Here is an 18,267-nt window from a genome sequence, read left to right as displayed (position 1 = left end):
TCATAATGAGGTAAAGCTGGTTTGCAAGGAAAACATTATAAAAACCAGTCTTAGAAATTAAATGGGGAACGCATTTCAAAGTCAATATCCACTCCCTTCCAACTTCACACTGACTGGCTTCACTTGCCTTTCCCCAAATGAGGAAGAACAGCATTAACAAAACCCGCTATCCAAGTGTTTAGGCGCCTTTCAAAGCCAGTTCTCTCCCCATATTGGAATTTGATTTGTCATATTAATTTTAATTACATGATAGATTAACAAGGAACATCATCATTGGGGTCTCACAGAAAATACAGGTTTCGTTTAAAAGAACATGTATGCAAGGGGGAGGAGGGAACACATTTTATTTATTGTGATAGAGTGAAATAACCTCTCAATATTCAGATATTTCTTTATAGTGTGGGAAAGCTGAAAACAACGGCACTAGGCTAATAACAGGCAGCCAAACATATCTGACTAGAAACCAAGAAACTGTCTGATAAACTTTAAAATATATAAAGAGTAAGTTAAATGTTTCAAATGCAGTTTTCATCCTCCATATTCGTGAGTGGCAAGAAAGCGTTTGATTAAAATTTATGTTAAACAGTATTTCTATAAAAAAAAGTCACCACAAGCCATTTTGCAGCCTTGAATGACTGGAAGGGCTATCCCCCCCCCGTGAAAATATTGAACTCCAGAAGACAATTTAAGTACAATCAACCAGCCGGTATCTGGATATAATACAGACCGAAGCCAAATCCACACAAATACAAAAATAAGTCAGAGAATGTAAAACTCTACAGCAGAGAAACACAGTGGGGGCTCTTAATGAACTGTGACCTATCATCAGGTAGCAATGACCACAATGATTCTGTGCAGAAGGTCAAATTCCAGATGACTGGAAGGAGGAAAGGGGGAATTTTTTTTTGGTAAAAAGATGCTTTGTGGTAATGACAAAGCAGCAGAGCAAGCTGCATGTGCCATCTCCCATTGAAACAAAAATCCTTTGTAGCCTAATTTTCCACAAATGCATCTCTACCAGCAGTAGCGACATTTGAAGCTGTAGTGTAGACACTGGTGTTGCATTCCCACTGTCACCTAGTCCTACTGTGAGTAGCATTGAGAATCATGGCATGAACACTTGAGCCCTGTTTCTACTGCCTCCTTAGTTGCTACCACAGCCAGAGCTGCATGCTTGAAATAAATCATAGCTATGAAGTCTGCTACTACAGACATGCTCAAGAGCATGGTCTGCAAACTTCAACCTGCCTCTTTCTAAACCCTTTGTATCCTCCCTCTCCCACCTCAGTGGTCATTGACGAAGTGGGTTACAGCCCACGAAAGCTTATGCCTGCAGAAATTAAATGTATTAGTCTTTAAAGTGCTACAGAACTCTCGTGGTTTTTGCTGCACTATTTATAAATACTAACAGGCAGTCACCCCATGTTCTGGCTACCCACACAAAACACACCACTAGACAATCTCTAGATATGTTCTAAGACAATCTAAGAACACCCCTGAAGGAAAACAAAGTAATCACATGTCTATGCCAGCTCAGTTCTGCACTGTTGGGGACACTAGCTCTGCAGAAGTTCTAAAACCCAACAAAACTCCTTACACTCAAGTTTAAAAAGCTTTGTGAACATTTCTATTCAGATGCAGTATTTTGTGCCTAAGCAACCTAACAGTGTCTATCAATCAAACCCAACTATCTAGGAACCATGGGCTACAGTGAAGTTCAGCTGACTCCTCTCTGGACAAGTCAATTGCAACTACTGTTCTTTAAATATGGAACTCAGCCAGTTGCTTTATAGTTATGAAAGGAGTTAATATGTTTCCTTTGCTTTTAATAATCCTGGGACTATATTTAGTCCTTAACTAAAATAAGGAGAAGACAGACTGTAAACAGTCCGAATTTATTTGCCTAGAGATAAAACCTAGAGACAAAAATAACCTGGATTCTGGAAAGGCTAAAAGCATTACAGAGGCTATTTATGTCATGTGCTAAAACACAGAAAGAATAGCAACATGCCTTCTGACCTTGGCAATCTGATTCCCCCGCCTTTCTTGCCCATTGGACAGCTATAACTGTTTACTGTGTCCCGAAAAGTGTTCAGACTCAATTGAACTGAATATTCTGCCCCTATCCCCAGCAGGAGCCTCCTCTACAGAAGGCTTTGGGAAGTAGGGTGGATAAAAATCAATGATTTTTTTAAATTTAAAATCAGATTTTTATTTAAAATTAAATACCCTTTTCTTTAAAAAATAAGTCTGTTTAAACTATGAAAATAAAATAAACTATGTTAAGGCCTAAACTTACTGTTATCTATTAAAATCGTATAACTAAAAAATGCTGCAAATTTAATGAATTAAAGGGTGCTGCTATTTTAATTATATATAGAATCATGGGAAACATCTTTAACTTTTGAGGTTAACTCAGGCAGTATAAATGTGTCAGAATATCATTTACTACATTATCTATATTACTTTTGGCCTTTACAATGGATCAAATGTTGTTATCTACACTTTTCCAAACGTAAGTAGTTTTGGTTTCTGTTGTGCAGAAAAACTTTTACCTTAATGCCTTTTGGTCTCAATTTAGCTAGCAGATGTAAAGAAAATATTTTCTCATTTGGACTAGTTCATTCACTAGTTCATTCACAATACTGATTCAGAGTTGAAAAAGCAGGAATGCTTGTTTTTGTTTTCCAGTCAATAAAGATTAGAAACATGCGGGAGAGAAGGAGATGGGGTCAGATTCTTAAAGATAGCTAAGCGCCTAGTGGGATTTACAAAGCACCTCAGAATGTTAGGCACATAACTCCCACTCATTTCTATGGGAGTCAGGCACCTAGCTTGCTCAAACACTGCTGTTAATCCCACTAGGTACCTGTCTGCAACTATAGGTGCCTAAATACCTCTGAAAGTCTAACTCATGGGGGCCAGAAACAATCAATTCACCAACTACAGGTTAACACTTCCTTTGTTTAATAAACCAAGTTTATAAATATATAACATGTTTTGATAAACCAACAAAAAAAAAAATTCAGCATGTCAGATAGTTTTATTTAATAAAAACTTCTTTAAAATGGCATTTTTGTACATAAATTTCCAGTTTCTAGCCAAATGGAGCTAGGCACAAATCCCCCAAAAAATCATCTAGTAAATAAGTATGAGCCATTCACTATTTTAACAGAATAAAAAAATAAAACATACATTTATGTAGCTTCTTAAACTATATTATTGCTGAAATAAATGTGTATAGTTATCCTCCTGGTCAGCAAAAAATAGCAAACGTAATGAAAAGGCTATATTTATTTGCAAGTCAACATACTTTAACAGTTATACCAAACAGAAGAATGAACCTCTCCTATTTAGGAAAAGAGCTAAAAGTGTAGAACAAGATTAGACTCAATTACTTGAATCAAAATTTCCTGCATGCTGATTTATATCAAGATTAAAATCAGTGATTTAAAACCACTAATTTAAAACAGATCATCCTGTTGGTGTAAGAAACTCAACTTGATAGAGCTACTATGTCAGTATATGACAGATACAATTTATCAGGTTATTGAGGGGCCCACAGATTCCTCATTCAGTTAGCACATATTCCCACTTGCAATTAAGTTTAGTGAAAGGACTTAGTTTTTTCAGAAGTGCTTCAATGAAGTCAAAGAACAGAATCTTAAATAGGATAGGCACAAGCAATCCTAATTTAACATTCTTTGCTCTGAGAAACCTGTGGGAGACCACCAGCTGCTGTCATGACAAATGTCTTAGTAAAATATCTTGACAACCCACAAGTGACCATGAAGTTACTGCACCTTCCACAAGCCTGGATGGTACTGCATCAAGACATCTGCACCTAGGATGTGCACCTGTTACTCAGCTAACTAAAGAAGAGTACTCAGCCCTTCAATCAAAGCAGAAAGGGTTTACTCAGCTCATATAAAACGTCTAGAAACACACATTTGGCCCCAAAATCAAGACAAAACCTCATTTGTCCCCTAACATGTAGCTCAGACTGTTTCTCAGTTGTCCGTAAAAGTTTATATAAGCAGCAATCCCGTCTAGAAGAAGCAGATGAAAAAGTTTCTGCATGGAGGAAATTCTCACTCCATAAATTAGGATTTACATTGCATGCTTGTGGATCTTTAAATGCAGCTACAGAGATGCAGATGTCACCATGATAAGAAACAAAGTTACAACCTTCTCTATAGCTGAAACATCTTAGCTTAGGAGAACAGGCTCATACCACCGAATATGCACAAAGAATCACCCTGCCGGCTGGGTATATTCCTGCACTCATACCTTCTACACCCCAAATAAGGCTGGACAACAACTTGAGGACCATCAGTGGTTAGGGGACAAAGACATAAGGAGTCAAAATGAGAGGATTTACAATGGGGTCTTGCTTCTTACTGACCAAACTAGAGAACACAGGTTTGGCCTCTTACTTTGAAAAGTCTTGGGAAGACATCTGTTGGCTGCCCTCGTACCACAAACAAGCGGGAGCTGAGTTTTCTTAAACTGTTGTCCAAGTCTTCCAGGGACTGGAGTAGGAACCTGTGAAGGAGAAATAAAACTAGTCAGCAGCAGTCAGTCTGAGTACAGCTCAAGTACTAATGTTAAGATCATACAGCCAGTAAATCTAAGATGCCATTCAGGTCTCTGAGCTAAATTTTAAGCCAGGAAATATGGCCCAAGAATTCTGCTCAGCCCAGCAGTTGGCAGAAAGAACAGGAGACTGCTGTACCAGTCAATTCCCTACCAACTACACCAACACTGCACAGACAAACGTAAGATGTGCAAGATTTCTCTAGGTCCTTTTTGCTCTTGTAATCCTTTCTGCTTATGCTAGTCACTTTCATGGCTTTTAGTACCCATATGGCAATTAGAGTGTCCTTCAAACTGAGATTTCTCACACATGGTAATATCTATGTTGAGAACTTAAGACAACATAGCACCTGGCAGAATATACCGTAGAGAATAATTTTGTGCTGGAGGGATTTTAGATGTGAAATAAATAGGAGACTGGAGGGGAGAGACATATTTCAAAGCAGTGTTCCACAGAAAGTCATGGATTACCCCAAGGATGACAGTTCTGGGTAGATACAGGCCATACCAGGCTGCAGCACACACATTCCTATCCCATCAGTAAGAGAGACCAAACATACAACCCAGACTTCCAAAGATGCAGCATCAGGACTCAGCATAACTGCAACTGTGCTATAATTTGTATTCCACTATGACCTTGTCAACTAGGTCATTTGTCCACTCTGCATCTTCTTTCATATCTGCGATAACTTCATTCCCTGAATCAATCCAAAAAGCTGCTGTCAAAAATTTTGTCTAACTATTTTAACCTCATGTTTCTCACACACATACCACTTCACTAACCATAGCTAATGCTTCCTTTGTTTAATACATCAGCTTTAAATACAAAACATGTTTGGATACACTTATTTCTTTCTAGTGTATCCAGCACAGTGAAGGTAATTTTATTTAACAGAACAATTTTAAAATGATGTTCTTGTGCATTTAATTGAATACTAAATTTCCAGTTTCAGATAAATCACAAGTAAAAAATTAATCTAGTAAATAAGAAATACATCATTTACTATTTTCTGACAAAAAATTAAAAATCTGAATAAATGTATGTAAGTTATATGACTGCTTAAATAAATGTGTCTAGATAAAGTGTATCTTCTTGTTTAGCAAACAGTAGTACCTAATTTAGTGTAAACGCTATATATAGTAGGAAATCAACATTTTAAAGTCAACAGCCAATGAGAACCAAACTCTTTGGGGAAAAAAACTAAGTACAAATGCAAAACAAGATTAAAATAAATTACATAAATCAAGGACTTGCTGAATTAAATCTGTGATTTACATCAAGCCACCCTACTTCATTGCTCCCCTCTGTGTTGCATATCAAGTTCAAGTTTCTTGTCCTTGTTTTCAAGGCCATTCAAAAAGCATCTCCCCATCTACATCTCTGCCCTGGTCTGCTTCTGCACAGTCAATGGGTTTTTTGCATTGCTGCCAGCCTTAATAAAATGTTCATCTGTTCACTGGCATCTTCATGATGCCATGATACTTGGAATCCCTTCCGAAGTTTATTTGCCAAATGTCTAACTCACCTCATTCAAATTACTCCTAAAAGCCCACTTCTGCAGCATCACCCACAAAACACTAGTGCCTACAATTTACATTTAAGAAACCTCTACTTACTATCAGACTGTGGGTGTATGGCTAACAACAATTACATCTCAAACCAGAAGCTTCCTCACTCCTCCTCTTATCTGCTTGGGATCTACTAGATCCTCATTTATGTATCAAGAACATCACTTAAACTGCAAACTCTTTGGGGAAGGGACTTACCTATTCATTTCCTGTGAAGCAGGAAGACAGTGTTTAAAGGAAGGGGCACTGGATTCACAAACTGGAAATCCAGGGTTCCACACCCAGCTCTGCTGCTTACTCACTATGCTACCATGAGACACTCAGTTCCCCTCTCTCTTGGTTTCCCCATCTGTAAAGTGGAAATAATACTTACCTCACCTACCTCATTAGGGTATTGTGGGGGTTAATAATAAATGTAGGTATTAACTTCATAACACAGGTATATGCACTAAGACAATATAATTTCCAACATGACAGTTAAGTAAAACATGGGTTAACACATCTGCCTTAGGGTGCAGCTTCTAATATAGGTCACCAGTGAACGTGAGTGGCAGAAAAGTAAGAAAAACACAAACCTCTCCTACAGAATGCAATAAGTCCCAGTTAACAAAATATATTTACATAGTGCCTTTCTGCCTAACAATCAGGTGTAATAATCTCATACACTGAGAATTCTGGCTATGGGGACGTAACTGTAGAGAGAACATAGAATTCCTAATAAATTCCTATATAATTCAAAATATTCTCGTAATAGGTTATTCAGGGCAGGGGTTCCCGAAGGTGGGTCATGACACAGCCCAGGGTGGTCTGGTGGCACAACTGCATTCTCCAGTCCAGCTCTTAGTAAATCTTTAACCCCATGTGACTCATGTAATCTAAGTAAAAGCTAGATAAATGTAATGTTTTGAGCTGTATATGTTGGACAGAGTATAGAAAAAACTATTTCTTTAAAACAACCAACCTGCGAGTTTAATTCTCTCGATTACAACGGTGCATTTCAGTAAAAGGCAACCTAGAAATGTACACATGGTTCGCTATTTACAACTGTAAAAAACAACAAGCAGTATTGTTATCTGACATGGATTGATTTATTTTTCAAAAATGAGAAGGATGTACTGGTGGTGAAGATAATGAAAGTTCTGGGCTGTCTATAGCTATAGAAAATGAGCCAGCCAAAAATATGAACAAAGCAGTAAGAAAATATGACAACACATCCTTGAAGTCTGGATTCTCCTTTACCTGATTGGATGAGTGCCCGTTATCCCATATAAATATATGGTAACAGATATACTATATTTACAATATTTGATTCTTTTCTAATTAATAGAGAGTAGGGTTGGGTCTTTAAATACACCATACAGATATACAAATTTTACACTAAAAAATTGAAAACAATATAACGTTCAAAGTTGGACAGCTATTTTGTTTTAAAATCAACAAATAAGTGTTTTTTAAACAATTTTGTTAACATTGTGGTGTTCCTCATTGTTCAATTTTATACAGAATTGTTTTCCCTATTTGAAAACCAACTTTTGCTCTCAACATTTTTTTAAAGTGTAGTTTTACTAAAACAGTTTGGTTTCAAAGATCTTGAAGCATTTCTTTGAGTGCATATTGCTAGGGATTTCTATCATTACAATTGTTTACATTAAAATGAAAAGGAAATGTACATTGTTTATTTACAGTGTTATAGTTTATACATATGTAATAATTAAAATTAATAATTGTCTTTAAGAAGTATTAATAGTGGGCCATACTGTCTATTGCAGCTGCATAGGTGGGCCTTAGGAAAAAAAGTTGGGGAACCCCGAACCAGGGGACCAGACAGCTTGGACTGGGGGCATTAATGGGATATGGAGTCTTTCCACATCAGTTTAAATTGGAAGGGACAAAGTCATATCCACCAATGCCGGAGGGGTGCAAAAAAAGAAGCGCACACACACATAATGGCTGAAAGTTAGAGACAGCGTGTTGTTCATTGATATCGTATAGCTCTGAGGTTTCAGGGACTTGTGCAGAGTAATTGGGAGAAAGGCGTTTCCTAAAGTGAAACATGCACCAGCCACAGCTGCTTTAACATACGCTCTACCAAATTGTGTGTGAGATTTTTCTAAAGCCCATAGCACCTTTCCACATGGTCAGAAATGAGCTTCCCAAGGCTGCAACTGGGCTGGTGATATGAACAAGGGAACTTCTGCTTGGAACTGGTTTTGAGTAAAGATAGAGTTGAAAGTCAAGGGTCAGGGGTAGCATGTAGAATTTTTATGGCACAGAGAGACAGAGTAGCAGGATCAGCAAGACTCACACAAATAAAGTAATACCTCAAAAAACCATTTGGGGAGACAATCCCTCCCATCCCCCCAGTCCAAAAGCAACATATCTTTAAATTATGTGATGTTATTCTCAATGGAAGGATGAACTAACTTGGGGCAGGTACTTTTATCATCGAACTTCATTGGAGCATAGAATATTTGAACACACGCTGTTTTTCAGGGCCAGGATCTATCCTTTACCTGCTACTTTTTAAACACAGCAGAGTGACATTTAAGGGCACCAGGCCTCTCATAGATTAAGCATTAGAACAATCCTGCACTGGCCCCTCATGATTAACTAGCTGTGATATAACAGGGCTTTCCCATCTGTAACATGTAGGATTCTATACACTGGGTCAAGGCCAACTTCCACATTTCAAGCCTTTCCAGACCAGTGGAACAGGAATGGACTACTAATTAAAGAGTCGCAGCACCGGCATTGTATAGCAACACGTTCCAAAAACTGAGCCAGACGTCAACAACAAGATTACTCCCATCTCTGGCCAGCACATCCCAATTTTTTCCAGATCTAAAGAAACTTTATAGTCTGATAGAAGTTGGTCTGCAGTCTGTGTGCTGGGGAGCACTAGGCATGCAATCAGCCGTTCAATTATGTGAAAAAGAAGGCATTTATATATTGTCTAAACTGCCCTCTCATTTCAGAGGGGATCACAAAACTCATCAAAACAGTGGCCAATGACTTAGTTTCCTCTAGGGACAGCACTTCAAAACACCACACACAAAACTCATAGGTGCCTAACGTGCAGCTTTCTTCTTTTCACTCTCTATTTAGAGACATAATGACTCAGAGCAGACAAAAGGCTTGTCTACTATTGCAAGTAAAGGTCAGCACCCCATTGCTTGTTCTAACTAGCATCAGGGAGCATAGCTAACCATGGAGATGAAACACACAAGGTGATGCACTTCTCTGTTGCTGTATCTCACCTTACCTATGTTGTTTGTGGACCATTAAGATTTGCTTCTTTACTGGTTCAGTAAGTATTTGGGCATAGAGTCTGCCCCTACTGAAGCAGCAAGCAACAGAATGACGTAAAAGGCAAAGACTGCTTAGGTCTCTACAGTAACGAAATACATACCCACAACAAAATATACTCAGCCCCTGTGTTAAATAACACATTGCACAACCATCCCTAAAACACTGTCATAGCCTGAAGCATTTGACACTTCTTGCTGACATGTTATGATGATAAAAGGGAAGCCTGGACTGTTTTCACTGGTTCTGATCTCAGAGTGACCCCAATATCTATGTAAGGGGCTCAGATGTGTCTCACTATTTGCTTATGTCAGGCACTCGGACAGACTGGTGACCTGTAACCCAAATGTATCAATCCCAAAAGGGGGAGAAAACAGCGACCAAAGGAACACGCAGCCAGGTCTCTTACCTAACACACACGCTCTGGGGGCGAGGACATGCCATGCCCAGGGGACCGTAGCTTGGCAAAGGCAGCAGCACTGGAGACTCAACAGAGCCAGAGAGGGGTGGGGGTAGGGTGACCAGACACCCCAGTTTTATAGGACAGTCCCGATATTCAGGGCTTTGTCTTATATAGGCGCCTATTACCCCCCCCTCCCCATTTTTCACACTTGCTATGGGACACCCTAGGTCGGGGCAGGGGGGAACCCTCCGCTTTCACTGCTGCCGGTCCCTCCCAGCCACAAAATCCGGGCCCCGTGCCCCAAACAGCAGCGGGAGGCCGCGCTGGTGGGGAGGGGGGATGTCGGCCCTTCTCGAGCCCACCCTCGCGGGCACGGGGAGAAGACGGGCCGCTGGGGAGGGGCTCCCGGAGGCCCCAGCCGCGTCGCGGGGCTAATACACGGGCCTCCCCGCCCCCTGTCCGGGGAAGCCGGGGAGGGAGGGAGGAGCCCCTCCCCCCCGCGCCTGGCGTTACTCCCGCTCCCTCGCTCACCGCCAGCGGTTGATGCCCACGGCGGAGGAGGCGGCGAACCAGGGGTCCAGAATGTAGATGCAGCGGACGGAGCCGGCGTCCCGCAGCGCGGCCTGCAGCGCCGGGTTGTCGTGGAGCCGCAGCCCGCGCCGGAACCAGTGGACCGAACGGCCCAGGCCGGGCGGCGTCGAGCCCGCAGCCGCCATCGCCGCCGCGAGTCTGCCCGAGAGAGAGAGAGAGAGAGAGAGAGAGAGAGAGAGAGAGAGAGACGCCCGCCCGCCCCCACTCCAGCCTCGCCCGGCACTGACGCACCCCCTCTCCCTGGCCGCCTGCCTGACCCAACCCCCGCGCGCGCGCGCGCGCCGTCGCCCCGCCCACCGCGCTCTACTGAGCGGGAACGGGGAGTCCATTGGACAGAGCCAGCGCGGCACGTTCGCGCCGTTATGCGCGTGCCGAGAGGGCGGGGCCACGGGGCGGTTGCGCCTATGGGGCGAGAGAGAGGGGGGAGGTAACGGCAGGACAGGCCGGGGGCGGAGGGGGAGGGAGACTGTCGGGGCGGGGCCTAGGGGAGGGGCGGGGCTGGTCCCGCGGTTTAAAGGGCTCTGCGCTAACAGCTGGAGCAGTGGCGGTGGCGCTGCGCGTACCCTCTAGCGGTAATGCGATGGCGCTCCCCTTCTCGCCGGCCCCGCCTGGCATTAACTGTCCCGTCCATAGATCTCCGTTTACACTGCAAGCTTCTGGGGTCCTGGCGCCGCTACACAGCGATACCGGCCTTGCCACCCCCCGGGACTCCAGCGCCGCACGTTAGCCCCCCCAACTCCTGAGATTCACAGAGCTACATGCTGGTAATTGTGGATAGCTGCCGTCCGGCCTTTGACCCTCCAGGTTGGTGGCTTCACACTGATCTCAGCCCTAAGTCCTGAAAACAATGTTAATTTTTTTAAGGTGAGATTCAACCCTCTTCACATGACTGCAGGGTCCAGGGCTTTGAGAAAAACACCCACTATTGCAAATCTGATGTTAAAATCACAAGCGTTGGCAACATTTTAAAAACTGTGTGTTCTGTCTAATTTGCTCCCTCCCCCCCCCCCCCCCATCCTTCTCCTTCCTCAGTGACCTCTGTGAGCACTGCTAACAAAGTGTAGCTGTTTCCACAACTTTTCGGAAATCCAGCTGACACACTGGATTCAAAAGAGTTAATCAGGCTGAGAACTCCTCCTCCTAGCTTACCTGTGAATCCCAGGGAAACTGGCCTGCTCACTTCCGTGCACACATCCACTGGCAAGCACCTTAGTGAAGGGGAGGCACCCAGCAATAACATCAAACAACTCAGATGCATAGTTGACAAGTAGAGGATACAAATGATTGGGGGGTGGGGGGGAGGAGGTTCAGGTTGCCAACTCATTACATCCTCCTTAAGAGTGCTATCTTACAGAAGAACGGCCAGAGGGAGTCAGACTATTTGGTCCGTCTAGCCCAGTATCATGTCTTCATACAGTGGTCAATGCCAGGTGCTTCAGAGGGAATGAACAGAACAGATAATCATCAAGTGATCCATCCCATCAGCCATTGTCAGTTAATACCCATTGATAGGCCTATCCTCCATGAACTTATCTAGTTCTTTTTTGAACCCTGTCATAGTCTTGGCCTTCTCAGGTCTTTTTTCAGGGTCCATTCAAAAGTGTTTTGCAGTCTGGATTTGGCCTGGCGTCCACCTGTTGACTACCCGTCAGACTACCAGAACAATTCCTTCAGTGCAGCCAGCTGTGCAGAACGCAGAAGGAGTGAGTCCTCCCCATCCACACAGCAGTGTATATGCACGGAGAGAGAAGGGTAATGTCCTTCATGCAGCCGCAGCTGGGGTCAGTGCTGAAGAGCTCAGCGACTCCAGTGAAAATGGACCACATCACCTAATAAACAGGTGAAACTATGGCTCTCAGAAAATGATTACAGGACAACAAATCTGAGGGGAAAGGGTACAATGACAGTTAAGTGACAGGCTCAGGCAATAGTTAAAGGCCAGGACTGGTACTAGGGTAAAGTAAGTAGAAGGAATCTAAGGTCTCCCTATGTGCTAGAAGCACTGCAGAAACCACTGATCACCCTGCACCGTTTGCCAGCTCTGCAGACCAAAACAGTCCCCAAGGTTCCAATTCGCACTTTTATTAAACAAGTTTTACAATCACAGGTTGGTGTTGGCAACCTAAAATTTATCCCAGTAGAAAAATTAACAGAGACCATGGAGAAAAATCCACCCCCCCACCAAAAAATGTGGCCTTCAATGAGGCCAATATGATTCAGATCTCCAGTGAGGTTTAGGCTCCTGGAATCAGGAACAACTCACCCAGCAAGAAGGGGAGCGGAAGAAAGTAAAAAATATCCTACTGCTTTCATGGTAATGGTCTGGTAGTACTTTTTAGGATCTTTTAGTGCACAGTGGGAGAGGTCACACCAGCTTCTGCCATACCTCACTTTAGTAATCCTTAGAATGTGAAGGAGCTCAGTGTTTAGATAAGGCTAAAACAGTATTTACTATGGAGGGGGAGTTGATGTCTGTGAATCAAGAGGAGAAAAAAGAAGCTCTGCTGTAGCCACCATGGTACTTGAATGAAACAGAGTATGGCAGAGGTTTCTATGCTACTCAGACTCTTAAGTGGGAGCCTGGATATAAATTCAGCCCAAATGCATTCACCCCCTCCTCTGGGACTGGGTTTTCTTGGTAAAAGAATTGCAATTTCCCAGTAAGTTCTTGGTGCAGCTGAATTATGGCATTTTCCATGCTCAAACTCAGTTTTCACACAGTGGGCACCTCTTCTAGTGAGGTTCACCAGGTAAGGCAACCATAGGGGGCATAGAGCAACTCACTCTGAAATTGGCCTAATTAGCGAGAACATTATTGCCAGAAAAGCACCTTTACCCCTAATGCAGAAGACAAATGAGGAATGTCTTGAACTCCCAATTCATTATTATGCGGTACTCACTCTAGGACAGCAAATGGTTCAGAAACTCATAAGGAAAGAGAGCCAGCTACTTTTTAACCAAGGCAGAGTCCCTGGTACACAGTAAAGGAAGAACCCAGCAATATTTTGTGAAAGGGCCAGCACCATCACACCGCCTAACACAAAGACAGTTGCTAACTTTTTTAAATGGGATCAAAATTCTGTCCCACCCTTGTAGTCATTTATTGGACAAGCACATTCCTTCGGTGTGGGAGAAAAAGAGAATTTGCATACAACCTAGATGGACCCCCTCCAAGAAATACTAACTCTTTGAACAGGCAATTTAGAGGCACCAGAACTGCTGGTGAGAGGATTTCCAAGTGTATATTGCAATGGGCTAAGAAGAGGAAGAACATCTATTTTCATTTATAATAGGAGGCAGGCGTAGCCTGGAAAGTTTGGCTACCTGCCCCTCTCCTACATTTAGGTGTAAGATCTACCCACTTAAATTCATGGCTAATCTAGAAGTAGCCTTCATCTGTCCCCAGACACGCATACGTCAAGCCCTATTTCCCCCTCCATTACCAGTGGAGCAGTAGGGTGTCCATATGGTGTGTAAATGGTAGCAGCAGTTGAAAAAAGCCCCAGTGTTGACAAAAAGTCCCCTAGTACACCCTCACCCCATCAACAAATGCCCTCTCCTATTCAAAAACCAGGTTGAAATCCAATGGAAATATCATTCTCCTCCCCTCCATCACAATTGCAGTAAACACACTGTATACATGGGAGGCCTTCAGCTTCATTCCCAACACCCTTCCCTATGTACTGCATAGTTCAGTGTTTTCCTGCCCTGAAGGTTCCTGATCCTGGCTCCTTTCCCACTGAAGCTCTATAGGCACAGCAGCAGAAGTGCAGACTGGAGCTGGCTTAGACACCAGTCTCATTTTTCTCACTTGTTTTTGGAGTGGATTCCTCCTGTGCCTTCTTCATTTCCAGTCCTTTCACCCAAGTGTAGGCAAAGGAGCCACCCAGAACCATCATGTTGCTCGTCCACCACAGAAAGCTTTTGGTCTCCTCATAATAGCAGACAGCCAACACTGTCTGGGCACAGGCCTTGGCCGTCCCAGAGACATTGTGGGTGAGTGGGCTGGTGAACTTGATCTGGAGTCCCGTCACATAACCGATTGCAAAGCCAAACACTCCACCCAGGGTCATCATGCTCCAGAAACCAGGGTTCCCCAGCTTGTCGAAGTGGTAGAGGGTGCGGAACTCACCGAGCAGCAGCATGAGGGGCAAGAACAGGACACAGGCATTCATATTGTTGTAGAAAGTCAAACGCCAGATGCTGCCATCCACAGCGGGCAGCACTTTCTTGGTGTAGATGGCATTGAGTGAGACACAGAGACTTGCTAGGATCCCAAAGAGTATGCCGGTCCATGACAGAGTGCCCTCTGCTCCCTCCTGGTCTATGCCCAGCCAGAATCCACCTACAATCAGACAGAATTAGTGACATACTGAGAGGGAATTGGAGACACCGGAGACCCAAACACTACATATACGCAATTAAAAAAAAACAAACAAACAAAAAAAACCCACATCACTAGTTGTTTTTTAAATGGGTCTGTGCCTTTCCCCTCCACCTTATATGAAGGATGATGACCAGAGTGCAGAACCAAGGTTAAGGTTCTCCCCTACCCCTTCTTTTTTATTTAGAATCTTTACAATCTGAGGAATGTCAAATCTTGTCTTCCCTGGTTTTTTTTGAGGATGTGTATTATGAGGTCTCACGTAGCGTTCAAATAGCCACTGGAATAAGATAAGCATTAAAAAAAGCTCCCAAGAACTGAAAATTCCCTAAGAACTAAAACAGTCTAGCTAAAAATCCCTTCTCTCAATTGGTCAACTTTCATTCTCTTGGTTCCAGGGATGTCATTATTTCTCTACTTTTCCAGTCACTGTAGAGTCTTCCAGGCTAGAAAGGAACTAAGTTTCTAAAGTTACAAAAAAGGGGGCACACTGTACAAGACAAAACAAAAAACAAACAAAAACCACCTCAAAAAAGCCTCCCAGGTTCTTTTTCTCCACCATGAATTGTGGTGCTGGAGAGAAGGAGGAAGGAAAGGTATGAGCAACTATTTTTCTTTGAAGGTCACCTTTGAAGTTCATCAAGTTCTGAGCTATTGAAAGACATCAGACTAGACATACAGGTACAGCCAGACTTGACAGGCTCTACTCACCTATAATGACCCCACAGGCCAGCAGAGCATAGACTGAGGTGGTTTGCTTGAGGAGCAGGTAGGAGAGCAGGACATTGAAGACGGTGGTGAGTGAGCGCCCCACGTTGTAGAAGGCCACGCCAACGTATTTGAGGCACAGGTTGTTGAAGGTGATCATGCAGATGAAGACCACCGAGAGGGGCAGGATGCTGCGGGACACCTTGAGGTCCATGCGGATGGAGGGGAAGTCCAGGTAGCCCGGCGGGCAGCAGGAGGCCAGCAGGCTGAGGCCCTTGCAGATGAGGACTGTGATGGCACACTGATAGAAGGTGACAAAGAGCGGGGTGTCGAGGCGCAGCGAGGGGCTGTCCAGGAGGTACTTGTTGAGGAAGACCATGGTGATGGAGATGAACCAGTAGAGAGAGACCACCAAGGCGATCTGGGCAGCCTTCAACAGGAAGGGGGGTTCCTTGTTGCTGCTGCCACCCTCCTCCTGCTGCAGCAGGGGGTCCGAGGAGCCGCCCAGAGCCATCCGGAGGATCCCCGAGCGCTTCAGCTGCGTCCTGTTCATGACAGGGGGGGGGGGGGGGGAGAAGCAGCGAGCTGAGGTCAGTCACGCAGCGCAGGGCCGCTCAGGCCACTCGCCGCGCAGCGCGGGATTCCGGCGCGGAGAGGAGCAGCCCCCTGCGCGGCACGGCCCGAGCGCGCCACTATGCGGGGCAGCAGGGCGGGGACGCCGCGTGCAGCGCGAAGGGTGCACAGCGGGAGCGGGGGCATCCGGCTGGAGCCATCGCACTCCCTTCCGAATCCTCTTCCGTCCCGCCCCAGCCCTCGGCCCCGCCCACACCGACGGAGCGCGGTGCCTTGGTAAGAGCTTAAAGGGGACGTGCCCTCCTACAGCCACCTCCCTATCTCAGGCACCCACCACCCGTCCCGGAGCCCCCCCAGTCCGATCTGTCGCTCACCTTCCACCTGTGCCGGGGCTCCGTGCTGCTGCTGCTACCGCTACCTACGCTTCCTGGAGCGTTGTGGCTTCCTGATCCTGATTCCTGCCCTGCACCTGGAGCCCCGCCTGGCAGCTGCTAGCCTAGGGCCTTTTGTTCCCACCCCCTGCAGAGAAGGTGTCTCACTCCCATTCGCCTCCCTCCCTCACCGCTGCTGCCCGCCTCCTCCCGCCCTCCGTTTGGAGGGGACACCTACAACAGACCAGCCGGGCTCCCACTCAGGACTGGAGCTCAGGCACCTGCCCAAGGCCACAATAACGTTTGGGTGGCAAACACGGCAAGGAAAGCTGTTTCCAGCACGATTTTTTTCAAGCCAAACTGGGCGCGTTCCTGCCTTGCTAAAGCTTATTTGTACAATCCCTTAATGTTGGGGCCAATATTGATGGTGACTTTTAAACCCCAAAAAGAACTTTTCCACTGAAATAATAATAAATTTCGGAGCACAATCTTGCTAACATTTAGGAGCTATTAGGAAAGGGATAGAAAGTAAGATAAAAATATCAAAATCCCACTGTGTAAATCCATGGTGCAGACACACTCTGAATACTGTGACCAGTTCTGTTTGACCCATTTCAAAAAGGGTATAGTTGATCAGAAGCGGAAGAGGTTCGGAGAAGGGCAACAGAGGTGACCAAGTATGGCTTCCGTATGCAGAGAGATTTAAAAGATTAAGGTTGTTCATCTTAGAAAAGAGATGACTAAGAGGGAAATATGAGAGAGGGCTATAAAATCATGAATGGTGTGGAAAAAGTGAATGGAGAAATGACCTTTTCCCACAATACAAAAACCAGTGGTTACCTGATGAAATTAATAGGCAGCAGGTTTAAACAAACAAGAGGAAGTATTTCTTTACATAGCACACAATTAACCTATGGAACTCATTGCCTTGTGATGATGTGATTGATGGCCAAATATGTAACTGGGTTAAAAAAAGAACTGGGTAAGTTCATGAAAGATAGGTCCATCAATAGCTATAGCCAAGATGGTCAGAGAAAGAATCCCATGCTCAAGACAACCATAAACAACTGACTGCTAGAAGCCAGAAGGGGAAGACAGGTAGATCACTCCAATTGCCATGTTCTGTAGACTCCCCCTGAAGCTCTGGTACTGGCTACTGTCAGAGACAGGATACTAGGCTAGATGGACCATTGATCTGACCCAATATGACAATTCTTATGTTCTAATGTTTGTAATATATCTGCTTAAAGGAGACTGTCAGACCTACCCTCCCCACTATAAACTTTTTCTCTCCCCCACCAGGATAGTGCTATGGCTGCCCTTTGACAGCTGTTGGGTGCCTGCCATGGTAACCACCTGTAAGATCCTGCACTTGGAAGTGCACAGGCAAGGGTCACAGGAGGATCTGATTACAGAATCAGTGCTAAAACCAGTCTAGAAACTGGGCTACTCACAGCTGCATAACCGCCTGTTATGTTGTGCTTTGCCTGGGAATTAAACAGCATGGTAAGGAAGACTGACTTGTATGTTTTTAGGGTCCTATGGGAACGGTGTGACCCATTTTGCAACCTGACTCCACAGACAGAGCAGCAACTGTGCTCTGACTGGCGTCAAACCAAACTAAAAGGGGCTTTTCCCCTGGCCTGCTCTGATGAATCAGGCCTGACACGTGATGCTAAAGAATAGAACAAAAAACCAGCAGTCTCTGCACAGGGACGCACGTTAGGGGCTGTACCTATCATTCCCAGGTACTACTGCAACAGAAA

General features: G+C 44.5%; 2 protein-coding genes across 5 annotated transcripts in view; both read right to left on the bottom strand.

The window, feature by feature from the left end:
• The window catches only part of CRY2 (cryptochrome circadian regulator 2), a 34,673-nt gene extending 24,017 nt beyond the window's left edge, over positions 1 to 10,656 (bottom strand). Inside the window, exons 1-2 of the mRNA XM_067557619.1 lie at positions 10,406 to 10,656; positions 4,437 to 4,545 (exon numbers count right to left, since the gene is read on the bottom strand). Coding sequence (XP_067413720.1) covers positions 4,437 to 4,545; positions 10,406 to 10,590 — 294 coding nt within the window. The 5' untranslated portion in view covers positions 10,591 to 10,656. The remainder of the gene's footprint in view (positions 1 to 4,436; positions 4,546 to 10,405) is intronic.
• Positions 10,657 to 11,068: 412 nt separating this feature from the next.
• SLC35C1 (solute carrier family 35 member C1) lies at positions 11,069 to 16,610 on the bottom strand. Of its 4 annotated transcripts, XM_067557615.1 has the most exons (4): positions 16,505 to 16,610; positions 15,561 to 16,102; positions 14,277 to 14,810; positions 11,069 to 11,303 (listed from the first exon to the last, which is right to left on the bottom strand). In XM_067557615.1, exons 2-4 carry the CDS (start codon positions 16,069 to 16,071, stop codon positions 11,212 to 11,214), a joined length of 1,137 nt encoding a protein of 378 aa, XP_067413716.1. In that variant the 5' UTR covers positions 16,072 to 16,102; positions 16,505 to 16,610; the 3' UTR covers positions 11,069 to 11,211. The 4 variants fall into 4 exon arrangements, with proteins under 4 accessions (XP_067413716.1, XP_067413715.1, XP_067413719.1 ...); XM_067557614.1 differs by lacking the exon at positions 16,505 to 16,610 and having other exon boundaries at positions 15,561 to 16,349; XM_067557618.1 differs by lacking the exon at positions 16,505 to 16,610 and having other exon boundaries at positions 14,598 to 14,810; positions 15,561 to 16,349.
• Between the last annotated feature and the right edge of the window lie 1,657 nt (positions 16,611 to 18,267).

This window comes from Emydura macquarii, unplaced genomic scaffold, assembly GCF_026122565.2.
Source record: "Emydura macquarii macquarii isolate MOO-44397 ecotype Brisbane River unplaced genomic scaffold, CSIRO-AGI_Emac_v2 contig_1876, whole genome shotgun sequence".
NCBI lineage: Eukaryota > Metazoa > Chordata > Testudines > Chelidae > Emydura > Emydura macquarii.
Note: the sequence above shows the minus strand (reverse complement) of the source record. Positions and strands in the feature narration are given on the sequence as shown.

Bases quoted from the DNA above. Each gene is read 5' to 3' on its own strand.
- SLC35C1 (XM_067557614.1), bottom strand. From the start codon at position 16,110: ATGAACAGGACGCAGCTGAAGCGCTCGGGGATCCTCCGGATGGCTCTG. The intron at 14,811-15,560 runs GTGAGTAGAGCC...GTCTGATTGTAG, and splicing joins GGCCTGTGGGGTCATTATAG to GTGGATTCTGGCTGGGCATA. The intron at 11,304-14,276 runs GTGAGAAAAATG...CATTGTTTTCAG, and splicing joins GGAATCCACTCCAAAAACAA to GACTTAGGGCTGAGATCAGT.